The 19,628-nt window shown below is 49.3% G+C and overlaps 2 protein-coding genes and 1 long non-coding RNA gene across 11 annotated transcripts; 1 reads left to right on the top strand and 2 right to left on the bottom strand.

The window, feature by feature from the left end:
* The first annotated feature begins 534 nt into the window (after nucleotides 1–534).
* On the top strand, nucleotides 535–12,393 carry si:ch73-41e3.7 (uncharacterized protein LOC572312 homolog). 8 transcript variants are annotated; one of them, XR_006837668.1, is made up of 7 exons: nucleotides 535–715; nucleotides 7,852–8,140; nucleotides 8,174–8,715; nucleotides 10,404–10,631; nucleotides 10,900–11,068; nucleotides 11,151–12,016; nucleotides 12,079–12,393. XR_006837668.1 is itself a non-coding variant. In XM_046340771.1 (4 exons), the coding sequence occupies exons 2-4, from the start codon at nucleotides 7,853–7,855 to the stop codon at nucleotides 10,976–10,978; spliced, it is 1,170 nt and encodes a 389-aa protein (XP_046196727.1). In that variant the 5' UTR covers nucleotides 535–715; nucleotide 7,852; the 3' UTR covers nucleotides 10,979–11,100. The 8 variants fall into 8 exon arrangements, 2 of the variants coding, with proteins under 2 accessions (XP_046196727.1, XP_046196729.1); XR_006837667.1 differs by having other exon boundaries at nucleotides 7,852–8,715; nucleotides 11,151–11,781; nucleotides 11,903–12,016; XR_006837666.1 differs by having other exon boundaries at nucleotides 7,852–8,715; nucleotides 11,151–11,980.
* Nucleotides 12,394–13,743: 1,350 nt separating this feature from the next.
* On the bottom strand, nucleotides 13,744–15,560 carry LOC124028848 (thioredoxin-like protein 4B). Of its 2 annotated transcripts, none has more exons than XM_046340769.1 (3): nucleotides 15,336–15,560; nucleotides 14,976–15,127; nucleotides 13,744–14,783 (listed from the first exon to the last, which is right to left on the bottom strand). In XM_046340769.1, exons 1-3 carry the CDS (start codon nucleotides 15,465–15,467, stop codon nucleotides 14,618–14,620), a joined length of 450 nt encoding a protein of 149 aa, XP_046196725.1. In that variant the 5' UTR covers nucleotides 15,468–15,560; the 3' UTR covers nucleotides 13,744–14,617. The 2 variants fall into 2 exon arrangements, with proteins under 2 accessions (XP_046196725.1, XP_046196726.1); XM_046340770.1 differs by having other exon boundaries at nucleotides 14,976–15,147; nucleotides 15,336–15,470.
* A 3,180-nt stretch (nucleotides 15,561–18,740) lies between these two features.
* Nucleotides 18,741–19,354, bottom strand: LOC124028847. The gene is made up of 3 exons (XR_006837662.1): nucleotides 19,173–19,354; nucleotides 18,840–18,991; nucleotides 18,741–18,784 (listed from the first exon to the last, which is right to left on the bottom strand). It is a non-coding gene; the product is annotated as an uncharacterized LOC124028847 (long non-coding RNA).
* Nucleotides 19,355–19,628: the final 274 nt, after the last annotated feature.

Genomic DNA, 19,628 nt, shown 5'->3' with positions numbered 1-19,628 from the left:
CCTTGACCTTGTCCCTAATCTCTGACCTCTGACCCTGTGTTCCTGCAGTGGCACCCGGAGGTCCGACCCCCTGTATGACAGCAGGGGTAGACAGACAAGTAGACGGGATCAACACGGCGAAAGGTCATTTGGATACAAGCCACCAACCATCATCACACACGCTCACAGCACCCGGCAGACATGGAGAAAGATCTAGCAACATGCAAACTCATATACTTCAGAATACATTCATGGTGGAACAATTGCCAATGTGTGGATAAAGATGACAGTCCTGCAATGGCCATATCATATTGCTCAGTAATAAAGTGTGAATTAAGTGTACAATAAAACCTAATATTTTAAATAAAAGCATCTCTGTGTGGTTAAAGCTTGTTATCTCTAAGTTAAACATAGAATGTAAAAAAAAAAAAAAAAAAAAACAACATATATTTGTGTCTTGTGACTGATGATGTCACGCGTCTTTTCCATGCCACTCGCGCACTATGTCATGCACCTTTGACCTATAGATGGGGGGTTGCGTCGCTTTTCGTTTGTGGCGTCCATCTGTCAAAGCGTCGTCGGCGCGGTCATTACTAATATTCAGTCGAGAGGAAAGTAACGTTTAGTGCCTTTTCTCATTGGCTTCTTTGGGTTATTGGATTACAACTGGTCGCCAGAACGCACACAGCGACTGTTTTTGGGGCTGACGAGTGCCACAACGCATCACTTTAGCCAGGTATGTTTTGGTGAGGAGGGATGCTGTTAGCCAGTAGCCATGGTGATAAATTAACTGATAAATCCAACGCAAAAATAAATCATAGTTCAATTAACTAAATGGTAACGCAAACCGTTTGACCTGTTATTGGTTAGGATATACAGTGGGGTCCCAAATTATTGACACCCTTGGTTAGTATATACAGTGTGGTTCCAAATTATTGACACCCTTGGTTAGTATATACAGTGGGGTTCCAAATTATTGACACCCTTGGTTAGTATATACAGTGTGGTTCCAAATTATTGACACCCTTGGTTAGGATATACAAAATTCCAAATTATTGACACCCTTGTTTAGGATATCTGCAATGTGGTTCCAAATTATTGACACCCTTGGTATAAAGATGAGAGTTTTTAAAATAACTGTATGAAATGTGTTTATGAACTTTTCTGCAATTCAAAGGTTTTCAATGGGGTTTTTAAGTCCAGAGACTGAGATGGCCTTTCAATGGGGTTTTTAAGTCCAGAGACTGAGATGGCCTTTCAATGGGGTTTTTAAGTCCTGAGACTGAGATGGCCTTTCAATGGGGTTTTTAAGTCCGGAGACTGAGATGGCCTTTCAATGGGGTTTTAAGTCCGGAGACTGAGATGGCCTTCAATGGGGTTTTTAAGTCCAGAGACTGAGATGGCCTTTCAATGGGGTTTTTAAGTCCAGAGACTGAGATGGCCTTTCAATGGGGTTTTTAAGTCCAGAGACTGAGATGGCCTTTCAATGGGGTTTTTAAGTCCAGAGACTGAGATGGCCTTTCAATGGGGTTTTTAAGTCCGGAGACTGAGATGGCCATTCAATGGGGTTTTTAAGTCCAGAGACTGAGATGGCCATTCAATGGGGTTTTTAAGTCCAGAGACTGAGATGGCCATTCAATGGGGTTTTTAAGTCCAGAGACTGAGATGGCCATTCAATGGGGTTTTTAAGTCCAGAGACTGAGATGGCCATTGCAAAATGTTGATTTTTGGTGGTTTTCTTTGGAATGTCTTGGGTTTACTGTCCCCAAGATGGATCTTTCAATAAGACAAGTTTTTACCTGACAGAGGCAACCAGTTTTTTTGGGGCTAGAATGTCCTGGTACTTGGAGAGTTCATGATGCCCTTAACAAAGGCCCCAGGACCGACATCTGGAGCCCCAGGACCAGCGGCCATTCAACCAGGGGTTTTTCCGGGGCCCCAGGACCAGTCCAGAGACTGAGATGGACCATTCAATGGGGTTTTAGGAGTTCCGGGGCCCCAGGAGACTGGGGCCCCAGGACCAGGCCATTCAAGGACCAGCGGAAGCTTTTAGGACCAGCCAGAGGACCAGCGGAGAGAACAGCCCCAGGACCAGCGGAAGCAATGCGGAAGCTTCCGGTTTTTAAGACCAGCGGAAGCAGAACAGCCCCAGGACCAGCGGAAGCATTGGACCAGCGGAAGCAGAACAGCCCCAGGATTTTTCCGGGGCCCCAGGACCAGCGGAAGCAGACAGCCCCAGGACCAGCGGAAGCTTAGCCCCAGGACCAGCGGAAGCAGAACAGCCCCAGGACCAGCGGAAGCTTCCCCCAGGACCAGCGGAAGCAGAACAGCCCCAGGACCAGCGGAAGCAGAGGCCCCAGGACCAGCGGAAGCTTTTTTGCCCCAGGACCAGCGGAAGCAGTCAGCCCCAGGACCAGCGGAAGCTTCCGGGGCCCCAGGACCAGCGGAAGCAGAACAGCCCCAGGACCAGCGGAAGCTCCGGAGCCCCAGGACCAGCGGAAGCAGAACAGCCCCAGGACCAGCGGAAGCTTCCGGAGCCCCAGGACCAGCGGAAGCTTCCGGAGCCCCAGGACCAGCGGAAGCAGAACAGCCCCAGGACCAGCGGAAGCTTCCGGGGCCCCAGGACCCCCAGGACCAGCGGAAGCTTCCGGGGACCCCAGGCCCCAGGACCAGCGGAAGCTTCCAGCGGAAGCAGAACAGCCCCAGGACCAGCGGAAGCAGAACAGCCCCAGGACCAGCGGAAGCTTCCGGGGCCCCAGGACCAGCGGAAGCAGAACAGCCCCAGGACCAGCGGAAGCTTCCGGAGCCCCAGGACCAGCGGAAGCAGAACAGCCCCAGGACCAGCGGAAGCTTCCGGGGCCCCAGGACCAGCGGAAGCAGAACAGCCCCAGGACCAGCGGAAGCAGAACAGCCCCAGGACCAGCGGAAGCTTCCGGGGCCCCAGGACCAGCGGAAGCAGAACAGCCCCAGGACCAGCGGAAGCAGAACAGCCCCAGGACCAGCGGAAGCTTCCGGGGCCCCAGGACCAGCGGAAGCAGAACAGCCCCAGGACCAGCGGAAGCAGAACAGCCCCAGGACCAGCGGAAGCAGAACAGCCCCAGGACCAGCGGAAGCTTCCGGGCCCCAGGACCAGCGGAAGCAGAACAGCCCCAGGACCAGCGGAAGCTTCCGGAGCCCCAGGACCAGCGGAAGCTTCCGGAGCCCCAGGACCAGCGGAAGCAGAACAGCCCCAGGACCAGCGGAAGCTTCCGGGGCCCCAGGACCAGCGGAAGCAGAACAGCCCCAGGACCAGCGGAAGCTTCCGGGGCCCCAGGACCAGCGGAAGCAGAACAGCCCCAGGACCAGCGGAAGCTTCCGGGGCCCCAGGACCAGCGGAAGCAGAACAGCCCCAGGACCAGCGGAAGCTTCCGGAGCCCCAGGACCAGCGGAAGCAGAACAGCCCCAGGACCAGCGGAAGCTTCCGGAGCCCCAGGACCAGCGGAAGCAGAACAGCCCCAGGACCAGCGGAAGCTTCCGGAGCCCCAGGACCAGCGGAAGCAGAACAGCCCCAGGACCAGCGGAAGCTTCCGGGGCCCCAGGACCAGGGAAGCAGAACAGCCCCAGGACCAGCGAAATGGAGCCCCAGGACCAAAATGATCCCTGAAAACCCCAGGACCAGCGGAATAGAACAGCCCCAGGACCAGTGGAAGCAGAACAGCCCCAGGACCACTTCCTCAATACTCCCAGGCCAGCGGAAGCTGGCTGGGGCCCCAGACCAGCGGAAGCAGAACAGCCCCAGGACCAGCGGAAGCAGAACAGCCCCAGGACCAAGAAGCTTCCGGGGCCCCAGGACAGGATCAGCGGAAGCAGATAGCCCTTCCAGCAATACTCCCAGGGCCCCAGGACTAGCGGAGCAGAACAGCCCCAGGACCAGCGGAAGCAGAACAGCCCCAGGACCAGCGGAAGCTTCCGGGGCCCCAGGACCAGCGATCAGAACAGCCCCAGGACCAGCGGAAGCTCCGGGGCCCCAGGATACTCCCAGGCTGGAGACTAACAGGATCAGCAGAGCCCTTCCTCCCCAATACTCCCAGGCTCAAAGATCCAGCACCAGACTAACAGGATTCTCTGCTCAGATTTGGACCCAAACCCACCCTCAATCTCCCAGGCTGGAGACTAACAGGATCAGATAGCCCTTCCTCCAATCCAATGGCGTTTACTCCCAGGCTGGAGCTCTTTAGCCACACATTAATGGAACAATTGTATTAGCATAAAATTATATAATTACCCCACAAAAATCACAGCGTACAATATAGCTCAGTGTTTGTATAATTTAATACAGTCATTTCTGCTCATCTTTATCCTCAATACTCCCAGGCTTACATGAAATGTAAAATGATCCCTGAAAACAAATAACAATGTGCCTACTTCCTCAATACTCCCAGGCTGGAGACTAACAGGATCAGATAGCCCTTCCTCAATACTCCCAGGCTGGAGACTAACAGGATCAGATAGCCCTTCCTCAATACTCCCAGGCTGGAGACTAACAGGATCAGATAGCCCTTCCTCAATACTCCCAGGCTAGAGACTAACAGGATCAGATAGCCCTTCCTCAATACTCCCAGGCTGGAGACTAACAGGATCAGATAGCCCAATACTCCCAGGCTAGAGACTAACAGGATCAGATAGCCCTTCCTCAATACTCCCAGGCTGGAGACTAACAGGATCAGATAGCCCTTCCTCAATACTCCCAGGCTAGAGACTAACAGGATCAGGTAGCCCTTCCTCAATACTCCCAGGCTAGAGACTAACAGGATCAGGTAGCCCTTCCTCAATACTCCCAGGCTGGAGACTAACAGGATCAGATAGCCCTTCCTCAATACTCCCAGGCTGGAGACTAACAGGATCAGATAGCCCTTCCTCAATACTCCCAGGCTGGAGACTAACAGGATCAGATAGCCCTTCCTCAATACTCCCAGGCTAGAGACTAACAGGATCAGGTAGCCCTTCCTCAATACTCCCAGGGATCTAGCCCTTCCTCAATACTCCCAGGCTAGACGTAGCCCTTCCTCAATACTCCCAGGCTAGACGTAGCCCTTCCTCAATACTCCCAGGCTAGACGTAGCCCTTCCTCAATACTCCCAGGCTAGACGTAGCCCTCCCTCAATACTCCCAGTCTAGACGTAGCCCTTCCTCAATACTCCCAGGCTAGAGACTAACGGGATCAGATAGCCCTTCCTCAATACTCCCAGGCTAGACGTAGCCCTTCCTCAATACTCCCAGGCTGGAGACTAGCAGGATCAGATAGCCCTTCCTCAATACTCCCAGGCTGGAGACTAACAGGATCAGATAGCCCTTCCTCAATACTCCCAGGCTAGACGTAGCCCTTCCTCAATACTCCCAGGATAGAGACTAACGGGATTAGATAGCCCTTCCTCAATACTCCCAGGCTAGACGTAGCCCTTCCTCAATACTCCCAGGCTAGACGTAGCCCTTCCTCAATACTCCCAGGCTAGACGTAGCCCTTCCTCAATACTCCCAGGCTAGACGTAGCCCTTCCTCAATACTCCCAGGCTAGAGACTAACGGGATCAGGTAGCCCTTCCTCAATACTCCCAGGCTAGAGACTAACAGGATCAGGTAGCCCTTCCTCAATACTCCCAGGCTAGACGTAGCCCTCCCTCAATACTCCCAGGCTAGACGAAGCCCTTCCTGAATACTCCCAGGCTAGACGTAGCCCTTCCTCAATACTCCCAGGCTAGACGTAACCCTTCCTCAATACTCCCAGGCTAGAGACTAACAGGATCAGATAGCCCTTCCTCAATACTCCCAGGCTAGAGACTAACGGGATCAGATAGCCCTTCCTCAATACTCCCAGGCTAGACGTAACCCTTCCTCAATACTCCTAGGCTAGAGACTAACAGGATCAGGTAGCCCTTCCTCAATACTCCCAGGCTGGAGACTAACGGGATCAGATAGCCCTTCCTCAATACTCCCAGGCTAGACGTAACCCTTCCTCAATACTCCCAGGCTAGAGACTAACAGGATCAGGTAGCCCTTCCTCAATACTCCCAGGCTGGAGACTAACGGGATCAGATAGCCCTTCCTCAATACTCCCAGGCTAGACGAAGCCCTTCCTCAATACTCCCAGGCTAGACGTAGCCCTTCCTCAATACTCCCAGGCTAGATGTAGCCCTTCCTCAATACTCCCAGGCTAGATGTAGCCCTTCCTCAATACTCCCAGGCTAGATGTAGCCCTTCCTCAATACTCCCAGGCTAGATGTAGCCCTTCCTCAATACTCCCAGGCTAGATGTAGCCCTTCCTCAATACTCCCAGGCTAGATGTAGCCCTTCCTCCCAGGCTAGATGTAGCCCTTCCTCCCAGGCTAGATGTAGCCCTTCCTCAATACTCCCAGGCTAGATGTAGCCCTTCCTCAATACTCCCAGGCTAGACGTAGCCCTTCCTCAATACTCCCAGGCTAGACGTAGCCCTTCCTCAATACTCCCAGGCTAGACGTAGCCCTTCCTCAATACTCCCAGGCTAGATGTAGCCCTTCCTCAATACTCCCAGGCTAGACGTAGCCCTTCCTCAATACTCCCAGGCTAGACGTAGCCCTTCCTCAATACTCCCAGGCTAGACGTAGCCCTTCCTCAATACTCCCAGGCTAGACGTAGCCCTTCCTCAATACTCCCAGGCTAGACGTAGCCCTTCCTCAATACTCCCAGGCTAGACGTAGCCCTTCCTCAATACTCCCAGGCTAGACGTAGCCCTTCCTCAATACTCCCAGGCTAGAGACTAACAGGATCAGATAGCCCTTCCTCAATACTCCCAGGCTAGAGACTAACAGGATCAGATAGCCCTTCCTCAATACTCCCAGGCTAGAGACTAACGGGATCAGTTGGCCCTTCCTCAATACTCCCAGGCTAGAGACTAACGGGATCAGATAGCCCTTCCTCAATACTCCCAGGCTAGAGACTAACAGGATCAGGTAGCCCTTCCTCAATACTCCCAGGCTAGAGACTAACAGGATCAGGTAGCCCTTCCTCAATACTCCCAGGCTGGAGACTAACGGGATCAGATAGCCCTTCCTCAATACTCCCAGGCTAGACGTAGCCCTTCCTCAATACTCCCAGGCTAGACGTAGCCCTTCCTCAATACTCCCAGGCTAGATGTAGCCCTTCCTCAATACTCCCAGGCTAGATGTAGCCCTTCCTCAATACTCCCAGGCTAGATGTAGCCCTTCCTCAATACTCCCAGGCTAGACGTAGCCCTTCCTCAATACTCCCAGGCTAGACGTAGCCCTCCCTCAATACTCCCAGGCTAGAGACTAACAGGATCAGATAGCCCTCCCTCAATACTCCCAGGCTAGAGACTAACGGGATCAGATAGCCCTCCCTCAATACTCCCAGGCTAGAGACTAACTGGATCAGATAGCCCTTCCTCAATACTCCCAGGCTGGAGACTAACAGGATCAGGTAGCCCTTCCTCAATACTCCCAGGCTAGACGTAGCCCTTCCTTAATACTCCCAGGCTAGATGTAGCCTTTCCTCAATACTCCCAGGCTAGAGACTAACGGGATCAGATAGCCCTTCCTCAATACTCCCAGGCTAGACGTAGCCCTTCCTCAATACTCCCAGGCTAGAGACTAACGGGATCAGATAGCCCTTCCTCAATACTCCCAGGCTAGATGTAGCCCTTCCTCAATACTCCCAGGCTAGAGACTAACGGGATCAGATAGCCCTTCCTCAATACTCCCAGGCTAGACGTAGCCCTTCCTCAATACTCCCAGGCTAGAGACTAACTGGATCAGATAGCCCTTCCTCAATACTCCCAGGCTAGAGACTAACGGGATCAGTTGGCCCAGTGTTTGACATCTCTCTTTATGCTTTGCACCAGGATGGAGTTAATGTTGGACACCGCTAAGAGCCAGGGTCAGACCCAGAGCCAGGGGGGTCAGACTGTCTCCCCTCCCTCAATCTTCCCCTATCGCTTCACCTCGGACGGGCGTCTGTGTCACCGGGTCACCCAGGAGCCCTTCATGTTCCAGCGGAGCTGTGACCCAGACGCCGCCCAGAGAGAGGACCAGGCCTTATGTCTCCACGTCACCCAACACGTTCACTCTCTCCTGGAGGAGCAGCTGCACCTCTTCAGGCTCCACCTCCCTCCTCCATCTCTCAGCAAGGGGGTCTACCTCCCTCCTCCATCTCTCAGCAAGGGGGTCTACCTCCCTCCTCCAGCAGAGCCTCAGGGGCAAGGGGACCACAGGGTCTACTTTAGCCCCCACCGAGGAGCCCCCAGCCAGGGCTACGTGTACCTCTCCCCTGGGGCCCTGGAGAGCCCTGCCACCCTGTTGGTGGTGGTCCAGGACCGGGGAACGATGCGCTGTGGGCTGTGGAGCTGGAGGGCTGCTGCCAGCCGAGGTCTGGAAAGAGGCAGCATGATCCCCTACGTGAAGAGGGTCCTAGAAGAGGGCAGCTCTGTCCTCCTGATGAACCCCAACCAGGGAGGAGGTGTTGGGGAGACTCCGGAGGAGCACGTTCACCGCGTCTGGGACCTCCTGGTGTCGCGCTGCGTCTCCCGGCGTGTCGTCGTGGTAGCGCACGGTTATGGAGGCCTGGCGTTCGTGGACCTGCTGTGCCGACGCCCACAACAAGTGGTGGGGCAGGTGTGGGCGGCGGCCTTCCTGGACTCCTCCCACAGCCTGTGGCACCAGCCGTTGGACGCGGTGGGCCGGGAGTGGCTGAGGACACGCTCTAGGAGGTGGGTTGATGTCTTTATATAACCAGGGAAGTCAGGACACGCTCTAGGAGGTGGGTTGGTGTCTTTATATAACCAGGGAAGTCAGGACACGCTCTAGGAGGTGGGTTGGTGTCTTTATATAACCAGGGAAGTCAGGACACGCTCTAGGAGGTGTCTTTATATAACCAGGGAAGTCAGGACACGCTCTAGGAGGTGTCTTTATATAACCAGGGAAGTCAGGACACGCTCTAGGAGGTGGGTTGATGTCTTTATACAACCAGGGAAGTCAGGACACGCTCTAGGAGGTGTCTTTATATAACCAGGGAAGTCAGGACACGCTCTGGGAGGTGGGTTGATGTCTTTATATAACCAGGGAAGTCAGGACACACTCTAGGAGGTGTCTTTATATAACCAGGGAAGTCAGGACACGCTCTGGGAGGTGGGTTGATGTCTTTATATAACCAGGGAAGTCAGGACACGCTCTAGGAGGTGGGTTGATGTCTTTATACAACCAGGGAAGTCAGGACACGCTCTAGGAGGTGTCTTTATATAACCAGGGAAGTCAGGACACGCTCTAGGAGGTGGGTTGATGTCTTTATACAACCAGGGAAGTCAGGACACGCTCTAGGAGGTGGGTTGATGTCTTTATATAACCAGGGAAGTCAGGACATGCTCTGGGAGGTGGGTTGGTGTCTTTATATAACCAGGGAAGTCAGGACACACTCTAGGAGGTGTCTTTATATAACCAGAGAAGTCAGGACACGCTCTAGGTCTAGGAGGTGGGTTGGTGTCTTTATATAACCAGGGAAGTCAGGACACGCTCTAGGAGGTGGGTTGATGTCTTTATATAACCAGGGAAGTCAGGACACGCTCTAGGAGGTGGGTTGATGTCTTTATATAACCAGGGAAGTCAGGACACGCTCTAGGAGGTGTCTTTATATAACCAGGGAAGTCAGGACATGCTCTAGGAGGTGTCTTTATATAACCAGGGAAGTCAGGACACACTCTAGGAGGTGTCTTTATATAACCAGGGAAGTCAGGACATGCTCTGGGAGGTGGGTTGATGTCTTTATATAACCAGGGAAGTCAGGACACGCTCTGGGAGGTGGGTTGATGTCTTTATATAACCAGGGAAGTCAGGACACGCTCTGGGAGGTGGGTTGATGTCTTTATATAACCAGGGAAGTCAGGACACGCTCTAGGAGGTGGGTTGATGTCTTTATATAACCAGGGAAGTCAGGACACGCTCTGGGAGGTGGGTTGATGTCTTTATATAACCAGGGAAGTCAGGACACGCTCTGGGAGGTGGGTTGATGTCTTTATATAACCAGGGAAGTCTTGGGTTGATATAACCAGGGAAGTCAGGACACGCTCTAGGAGGTGGGTTGATGTCTTTATATAACCAGGGAAGTCAGGACACGCTCTAGGAGGTGGGTTGATGTCTTTATATAACCAGGGAAGTCAGGACACGCTCTGGGAGGTGGGTTGATGTCTTTATATAACCAGGGAAGTCAGGACACGCACTAGGAGGTGGGTTGATGTCTTTATATAACCAGGGAAGTCAGGACACGCTCTGGGAGGTGGGTTGATGTCTTTATATAACCAGGGAAGTCAGGACACGCTCTAGGAGGTGTCTTTATATAACCAGGGAAGTAATTGACAATATATTCTCTTTTACATTGCACATTCCATAACACGTTCCCTTTTAGGTGGGTACTGAGCTCCAAACCCCTGAACCAGCCGGTGGGGTCACTGAAAGCAGGATGCCCTCAGATGTCAGCTGGGACACAGAGTCATGACGCGGCTCCATCTGTCTGCATGGAGTCTGTGTTCAGGTTCTTCTCCAAAACGCTGAGTCCTAAACCACCCACCACCTTCAGTATGGTGACCCGCAGCAGGGGGCACAGTGGGACAGATCAGACCTCACAACAGGAGAGGCATTGCCAGGCCTTACTGACAGCACAGATCAGACCTCACAACAGGAGAGGCATCACCAGGCCTTACTGACAGCACCAGTGGGACAGAGCAGACCTCACAACAGGAGAGGCATCACCAGGCCTTACTGACAGCACAGATCAGACTTCACAACAGGAGAGGCATCACCAGGCCTTACTGACAGCACAGACCAGACCTCACAACAGGAGAGGCATCACCAGGCCTTACTGACAGCACCAGTGGGACAGAGCAGACCTCACAACAGGAGAGGCATCACCAGGCCTTACTGACAGCACCAGTGGGACAGATCAGACCTCACAACAGGAGAGGCATCACCAGGCCTTACTGACAGCACAGATCAGACCTCACAACGGGAGAGGCATCACCAGGCCTTACTGACAGCACAGATCAGACCTCACAACAGGAGAGGCATCACCAGGCCTTACTGACAGCACAGATCAGACCTCACAACGGGAGAGGCAGATTACAGACAGATCTCACAACAGGAGAGGCATCACCAGGCCTTACTGACAGCACCAGTGGGACAGATCAGACCTCACAACAGGAGAGGCATCACCAGGCCTTTACTGACAGCACCAGTGGGACAGATCAGACCTCACAACAGGAGAGGCATCACCAGGCCTTACTGACAGCACCAGTGGGACAGAGCAGACCTCACAACAGGAGAGGCATCACCAGGCCTTACTGACAGCACAGATCAGACCTCACAACAGGAGAGGCATCACCAGGCCTTACTGACAGCACCAGTGGGACAGATCAGACCTCACAACAGGAGAGGCATCACCAGGCCTTACTGACAGCACAGATCAGACCTCACAACAGGAGAGGCATCACCAGGCCTTACTGACAGCACAGATCAGACCTCACAACAGGAGAGGCATCACCAGGCCTTACTGACAGCACAGATCAGACCTCACAACAGGAGAGGCATCACCAGGCCTTACTGACAGCACCAGTGGGACAGAGCAGACCTCACAACAGGAGAGGCATCGCCAGGCCTTACTGACAGCACAGATCAGACCTCACAACACCAGTGAAGTACAGGAGTACAGTGGGAATTGAGTATTTATCTTACGGTCAGAAAGACACGTCTAATTCACGCAAATACATTTTTACTGGAAACTGGATGAGGTCATCCTAAATATTTAGTTTCATTTTGCTAAGACACTCCAGGTTATCCTATTATATTTAGTTTCATTTTGCTAAGACACTCCAGGTAAATATTTAGTTTCATTTTGCTAAGACACTCCAGGTCATCCTAAATATTTAGTTTCATTTTGCTAAGACACTCCAGGTAAATATTTAGTTTCATTTTGCTAAGACACTCCAGGTAAATATTTAGTTTCATTTTGCTAAGACACTCCAGGTAAATATTTAGTTTCATTTTGCCACTAAAATATTTAGTTTCATTTTGCTAAGACACTCCAGGTCATCCTAAATATTTAGTTTCATTTTGCTAAGACACTCCAGGTAAATATTTAGTTTCATTTTGCTAAGACACTCCAGGTAAATATTTAGTTTCATTTTGCTAAGACACTCCAGGTAAATATTTAGTTTCATTTTGTTAAGACACTCCAGGGCATCCTAAATATTTAGTTTCATTTTGCTAAGACACTCCAGGGCATCCTAAATATTTAGTTTCATTTTGCTAAGACACTCCAGGTCATCCTATTATATTTAGTTTCATTTTGTTAAGACACTCCAGGTAAATATTTAGTTTCATTTTGTTAAGACACTCCAGGTCATTTTTTTCATCTTACTATCTGTAAAATACTAAAGACATTTATGTAAAATGCATTATTTTTTGGCACATTTTTACAAATAAAATGTTATCTAGAATAAAAAATGTACAGCATTATCAACAATTCCCTCTGGGTAATATATCTCATGGTAACCACACAACTCTGGGTAATATATATCTCATGGTCACCACACAACTCTGGGTAAGTCTGGGTAATATATATCTCATGGTAACCACACAACTCTGGGTAATATATCTCATGGTAACCACACAACTCTGGGTAATATATCTCATGGTAACCACACAACTCTGGGTAATATATCTCATGGTAACCACACAACTCTGGGTAATATATCTCATGGTAATATATCTAATGGTAATATATTTCATGGTAATATATCTCATGGTAACCACACAACTCTGGGTAATATATCTCATGGTAACCACACAACTCTGGGTAATATATCTACTGGTAACCACACAACTCTGGGTAATATATCTCATGGTAACCACACAACTCTGGGTAATATATCTAATGGTAACCACACAACTCTGGGTAATATATCTAATGGTCACCACACAACTCTGGGTAATATATCTCATGGTAACCACACAACTCTGGGTAATATATCTAATGGTCACCACACAACTCTGGGTAATATATCTCATGGTAACCACACAACTCTGGGTAATATATCTACTGGTCACCACACAACTCTGGGTAATATATCTCATGAACACCAAAAGCTCATTTAGACCCAATCAGCCTCTTCAAAGTCAGTTACTAAATGTAAGTCCAGTTTGTAACATTCTGTATGAAATGGGCTTTTACATTATTGATCCATGTACATTTTGTCAAGTGGTTAGTTAATACAAGGACCTATAACACTGTCTGGTGCCTGGGCTTAGATAATACAAGGACCTCTAACACTGTCTGGTGCCTGGGCTTAGATAATACAAGGACCTCTAACACTGTCTGTGGTGCCTGGGCTTAGATAATACAAGGACATCTAACACTGTCTGGTGCCTGGGCTTAGATAATACAAGGACCTCTAACACTGTCTGTGGTGCCTGGGCTTAGATAATACAAGGACCTCTAACACTGTCTGGTGCCTGGGCTTAGATAATACAAGGACCTCTAACACTGTCTGTGGTGCCTGGGCTTAGATAATACAAGGACCTCTAACACTGTCTGGTGCCTGGGCTTAGATAATACAAGGACCTCTAACACTGTCTGGTGCCTGGGCTTAGATAATACAAGGACATCTAACACTGTCTGGGCTTATCTCCAGCACTGTGAATGGCCTTATTACATTTATTGTGGTGAAACAGTAGAGATGAAACAAACATTATTTGAAGTGACACATTTATTAACACATTTCACAAGGGGTCAGACCTTGTCACCAAACACACATTAGATTCAGCATTCCCACTATAAACAAGGGGTCAGACCTTGTCACCAAACACACATTAGATTCAGCATTCCCACTATAAACAAGGGGTCAGACCTTGTCACCAAACACACATTAGATTCAGCATTCCCACTATAAACAAGGGGTCAGACCTTGTCACCAAACACACATTAGATTCAGCATTCCCACTATAAACAAGAGGCAACAAGAAATGTCCAGCTGTCAACGAGTCTTCATTGAATGAACTAAAGGATTGTCCACTATGACATGTACCTGTGTCTCTTATAGAGATCTATTTCCCTAGGAACCCTCACGTTATGGACAGTTTCACTAAACACGACATCGGTATGAATGGTGAAGTGAGATGGCGCCAGCTGCAGTGGGGTCTCTTGATAACGCCAATACCACAATTGTCCAGGCTGGGCCAATCCGTTCTGTGCTGGTCAGACGCTTTCTTTTCCAATGAATTGTCAGCAGCTTGAGGGCTCAAACCGTGCTGAAGGCCCCCCAGACAACATATGCTGCTTGAGGGCTCAAACCGTGCTGAAGGCCCACAGACAACATATGCTGCTTGAGGGCTCAAACCGTGCTGAAGGGTGACGAATCATGGTGAAATCTAGATCCCATTGTTGAGCAAGTCGTGATGGGTATAGATCCCATGGTTGAGCAGGTCGTGATGGGGTTAGATCCCATGGTTGAGCAGGTCGTGATGGGATTAGATCCCATGGTTGAGCAGGTCGTGATGGGGTTAGATCCCATGGTTGAGCAGGTCGTGATGGGGTTAGATCCCATGGTTGAGCAGGTCGTGATGGGGTTAGATCCCATGGTAGAGCAGGTCGTACTTGGGGATGTTCCGAGGGTCGATGGGACTCTTGACGATCATCTTCCCTCTCATAGCTCCTCTGTAGATCACCTCAATCAGATCCAGGAAGTCCTGCTTGTTCTTAAAACTGCCCACGAACTTGGTGTGATCTGGAGACCTGTATAGGGACAACAGTGTTTTAACTATAGGCCTACAAAGGGGAAATGGTTTGTAGCTAATATGAGGAGTACCCACAACTATGACATTAAAAGGAGAGTGTGTTGCAACTCACTGAAACTAACACTGTTTTATCAACCAGTGGTATTCTAGCGCCCGAGTCCAGTTGTAGGCCATCTTCCTCACCACTCACCCATAATCAACCTTCATGTGTTGTCCGTTGAAGAAGAAGACGGTAGACGGGATGTAGCTGATGTCGAAGTATCTCGTGTAGACGGGAGCAGAGTCCACATCCACGATGTAGATAGACGCCATGTTACTCAGGTCGTGGGAGGTTTTGGACAGCTGGCAAAAGAATGACAACACTGTCATTACGATTCAGACAGACAAACGTTTTTAAAAAACAACATTTTTTTACAATGACAGTGTTGTTGTAAATATTGGTAACGACTGACATACATGTCAATGTTTACTGGCCACAATATTGGAGTAGTTAGCTGGTAGAGCTAGCTAGTTAGCCAGCTAGCTACACATGCTAATGTTAGCTACTTACAATCTCGTCAAGCTGCAGGCAGACCGAGTCTTCATCTCTTCCAAACCGAAGAACTAAAACCTTTTCGGCGACCGTTTTTATTACCTCGTCTATGTCCCTTTTGCATGACAATTTGGCCAAAAACAAACTCATTTTGTCAGCTGCTGGCTAGTAGCATTGGTTCAGTTTGACAAACGAAAATGGCACTTCCCGGTATGTTGTGTCACACCATAAAACGTCCGTCAGAAACTGACCGAACAGCCGCTAGGGTCCGCTGCTTCTTTCCTGTCAAGTATTGTTGATATTTGTTTAACCTCTAATACTGCGTTTTACTAGTATATCCGTACGTAGTATGGTTAGTACATTTTAGCTTGCTTTTTGAGGTTTTATAGCACTTTGAGAAATCAGCTGATGTAATAAGGGCTTTAATAAATACATTTGATTTGATTAGAAGCAGTAGGCTAGAAAGATTTCAGACACAACCACAGTTTTTCGTACCAAAGCAAGTATGCTTTGGGATTACTTCTGTTCAAATAAACACACAAAAAAACACTCAATCCATCAACAAAAACAACTACGTTTAACTTATATATTAAAGTGAGCATGTTTTTATATACAGTTAACCATTGGGGTGTCTGAAGAAAGGGAGAGAGACAAAAGTGAGAACCAGAAATCACCCTGTATGTGGTACATATCTATTCAATCTATCTCATCTACATACAGTTGAAGTCGGAAGTTTACATACACCTTAGCCAAATACATTTAAACTCAGTTTTTCACAATTCCTGACATTTAATCCTTGTAAACAATCCCTGTCTTAGGTCAGTTAGGATCACTTTATTTTAAGAATGTGAAATGTCAGAATAATAGTATAGAGAATTATTTCTTTCAACTTTTATTTCTTTCATCACATTCCCAGTGGGTCAGAAGTTTACATACACTCAACTACCTATCAGATAGCATTGCCTTTAAATTGTTTAACTTGGGTCAAATGGTATGGGTATCCTTCCACAAGCTTCCCACAATAAGTTGGGTGAATTTTGGTCCATTCCTCCTGACAGAGCTGGTGTAACTGAGTCAGGTTTGAAGACCTCCTTGCTCGCACACGCTTTTCAGTGCTGCCCACAGATTTGCTATGGGATTGAGGTCAGGGCTTTGTGATGGCCACTCCAATACCTTGACTTTGTTGTCCTTAAGCCATTTTGCCACAACTTTGGAAGTATGCTTGGGGTCATTGTCCATTTGGAAGACCCATTTGCGACCAAGCTTTAACTTCCTGACTGATGTCTTGAGATGTTGCTTCAATATATCCACATAATTTTCCTGCCTCATGATGCCATCTATTTTGTGAAGTGCACCAGTCCCTCCTGCAGCAAAGCACCCCCACAACATGATGCTGCCACCCCCGTGCTTCACGGTTGGGATGGTGTTCTTCGGCTTGCAAGCCTCCAAACATAATGATGGTCATTATGGCCAAACAGTTCTATTTTTATTTCATCAGACCAGAGGACATTTCTCCAAAAAGTACGCTCTTTGTCCCCATGTGCAGTTGCAAACCGTAGTCAGGCTTTTTTATGGCGGTTTTGGAGCTGTGGCTGTTTAAAGGCACGGTCAACTTTGTGTATGTAAACTTCTGACCCACTGGAATTGTGATACAGTGAATTATAAGTGAAATAATCTGTCTTTTAACAATTGTTGGAAACATTACGTGTGTTATGCACAAAGTAGATGTCCTAACCGACTCGCCAAAACTATAGTTTGTTAACAAGAAAATTGTGGCGTGGTTGAAAAACAAGTTTTAATGACTCCAACCTAAGTGTATGTAAACTTCCTACTGTATATACCAGAACCATGTATCCCAGGTCATTCCACTGTATCAGAACCTTCCATAGCTCAGCTGTTTCACTACATGTCTATGGAACCCCTGGCAACAGAACCAGTGATGCTGGAACAGTCAGTGTCTATGGCAACAGAACAAGTGATACTGGATCAGTGATGGCAACAGAACAAGTGGATCAGTCAGTGTCTATGGCAACAGAACAAGTGATGCTGGAACAGTCAGTGTCTATGGCAACAGAACCAGTGATGCTGGAACAGTCAGTGTCTATGGCAACAGAACCAGTGATGCTGGAACAGTCAGTGTCTATGGCAACAGAACAAGTGATGCTGGAACAGTCAGTGTCTATGGCAACAGAACAAGTGATGCTGGAACAGTCAGTGTCTATGGCAACAGAACAAGTGATGCTGGAACAGTCCGTGTCTATGGCAACAGAACAAGTGATGCTGGATTAGTCAGTGTCTATGGCAACAGAACCAGTGATGCTGGATCAGTCAGTGTCTATGGCAACAGAACAAGTGATGCTGGATTAGTCCGTGTCTATGGCAACAGAACCAGTGATGCTGGATCAGTCAGTGTCTATGGCAACAGAACAAGTGATGCTGGAACAGTCAGTGTCTATGGCAACAGAACCAGTGATGCTGGAACAGTCAGTGTCCATGGCAACATGTTTTGGTAACTCCTCTTCTTCACAGGAACAGAGCCTGGTGTTTATTTCCCGGCAATACAAACCATGGTGGGGTGATGGTGAGGGTGATGGACAAGTGTCCAATGAAAAATATGAAACCTTCAAAAACAGTCTAACAAAGAGTGCAGGAAACTAAATAAACAGAAATGACTGCATTGTGCAAGTCCACCCACCATCTCTCCCTCCCCCTTTCTCCCTTTCACTCCCCCCTCCCTCCCCCTTTCTCCCCTCTCCCCATCCCTCCCCCACTCCTTTCTTCCCTCCCTACCCCCCTCCCTCCCTCCCCCTCCTCCTAATCATTAGGTAGAGGATCATATACACAGATTTGGGCCTCAGGACAGAGAAGTGGGGTTGATTGGTCGACCTGGCTGTGAGGTCACTTCCTGTAGGGTGAGTGGTGGTGGTAGGGGGGGTCGTCAGAGAGTGTCTTTGGGGGGCGAGACAGGGGGGCAGGAGTGGGACTTAATGCTGTTGTGTTTAGTGTCCGCCTCGTCGAAGTCTAACAGTCGAGCGTTGACGTTGACGTCCATACAGCCGTGGTAGTAGGCTGTCACCGGGGTGGCGGAGACCGGGACCTCATCTGGAGACGGACGGAGGGATTAAATACCCAGAAACACTTCACACGGCATCAATCTGAATCAGTTCTGAAATATGGACTACGTTAGTTAGTTTCACCAACCTGGAAGTCTTGTGGCTAATGAGCTACTAGCTAGTTACCTGGCAGTCCTGTGGCTAATGAGCTACTAGCTCGTTACCTGGCAGTCCTGTGGCTAATGAGCTACTAGCTAGTTACCTCGCAGTCCTGTGGCTAATGAGCTACTAGCTAGTTACCTGGCAGTCCTGTGGCTAATGAGCTACTAGCTAGTTACCTGGCAGTCCTGTGGCTAATGAGCTACTAGTTAGTTACCTGGCAGTCCTGTGGCTAATGAGCTACTAGCTAGTTACCTGGTCCTGTGGCTAATGAGCTACTAGCTAGTTACCTGGCAGAGCTACCTGTTACCTGGCAGTCCTGTGGCTAATGAGCTACTAGCTAGTTACCTGGCAGTCCTGTGGCTAATGAGCTACTAGCTAGTTACCTGGCAGTCCTGTGGCTAATGAGCTACTAGCTAGTTACCTGGCAGTCCTGTGGCTAATGAGCTACTAGCTAGTTACCTGGCAGTCCTGTGGATAATGAGCTACTAGTTAGTTACCTGGCAGTCCTGTGGATAATGAGCTACTAGTTAGTTACCTGGCAGTCCTGTGGCTAATGAGCTACTAGTTAGTTACCTGGCAGTCCTGTGGATAATGAGCTACTAGTTAGTTACCTGGCAGTCTAGAGCTACTAGTTAGTTACCTGGCAGTCCTGTGGCTAATGAGCTACTAGCTAGTTACCTGGCAGTCCTGTGGCTAATGAGCTACTAGCTAGTTACCTGGCAGTCCTGTGGCTAATGAGCTACTAGCTAGTTACCTGGCAGTCCTGTGGCTAATGAGCTACTAGCTAGTTACCTGGCAGTCCTGTGGCTAATGAGCTACTAGCTAGTTACCTGGCAGTCCTCCTATACATGTCCTGACAGAGTGGCATCATTGTGGTTAGTTAGTTAGTTAGTTAGTTAGTAACTAGCTAGTTACCTGGAAGCCCTCCTATACATGTCCTGACAGAGTGTGTCATCATTGTGGTTAGTTAGTTAGTTAGTAACCAGCTAGTTACCTGGAAGCCCTCCTATACATGTCCTGACAGAGTGTGTCATCATTGTGGTTAGTTAGTTAGTTAGTTAGTTAGTTAGTTAGTAACCAGCTAGTTACCTGGAAG

This window comes from Oncorhynchus gorbuscha, unplaced genomic scaffold, assembly GCF_021184085.1.
Source record: "Oncorhynchus gorbuscha isolate QuinsamMale2020 ecotype Even-year unplaced genomic scaffold, OgorEven_v1.0 Un_scaffold_4902, whole genome shotgun sequence".
NCBI classification, from domain to species: domain Eukaryota; kingdom Metazoa; phylum Chordata; class Actinopteri; order Salmoniformes; family Salmonidae; genus Oncorhynchus; species Oncorhynchus gorbuscha.
Note: the sequence above shows the minus strand (reverse complement) of the source record. Positions and strands in the feature narration are given on the sequence as shown.

Coding starts and splice junctions, on each gene's coding strand:
- si:ch73-41e3.7 (XM_046340771.1), top strand. CDS start 7,853: ATGGAGTTAATGTTGGACACCGCTAAGAGCCAGGGTCAGACCCAGAGC. Junction 8,716..10,403: donor CTGAGGACACGCTCTAGGAG/GTGGGTTGATGT, acceptor GTTCCCTTTTAG/GTGGGTACTGAGCTCCAAAC. Junction 10,632..10,899: donor CAGACCTCACAACAGGAGAG/GCATTGCCAGGC, acceptor ACAACAGGAGAG/GCATCACCAGGCCTTACTGA.
- LOC124028848 (XM_046340769.1), bottom strand. CDS start 15,467: ATGAGTTTGTTTTTGGCCAAATTGTCATGCAAAAGGGACATAGACGAG. Junction 15,128..15,335: donor GCCTGCAGCTTGACGAGATT/GTAAGTAGCTAA, acceptor TTCTTTTGCCAG/CTGTCCAAAACCTCCCACGA. Junction 14,784..14,975: donor CACATGAAGGTTGATTATGG/GTGAGTGGTGAG, acceptor GTCCCTATACAG/GTCTCCAGATCACACCAAGT.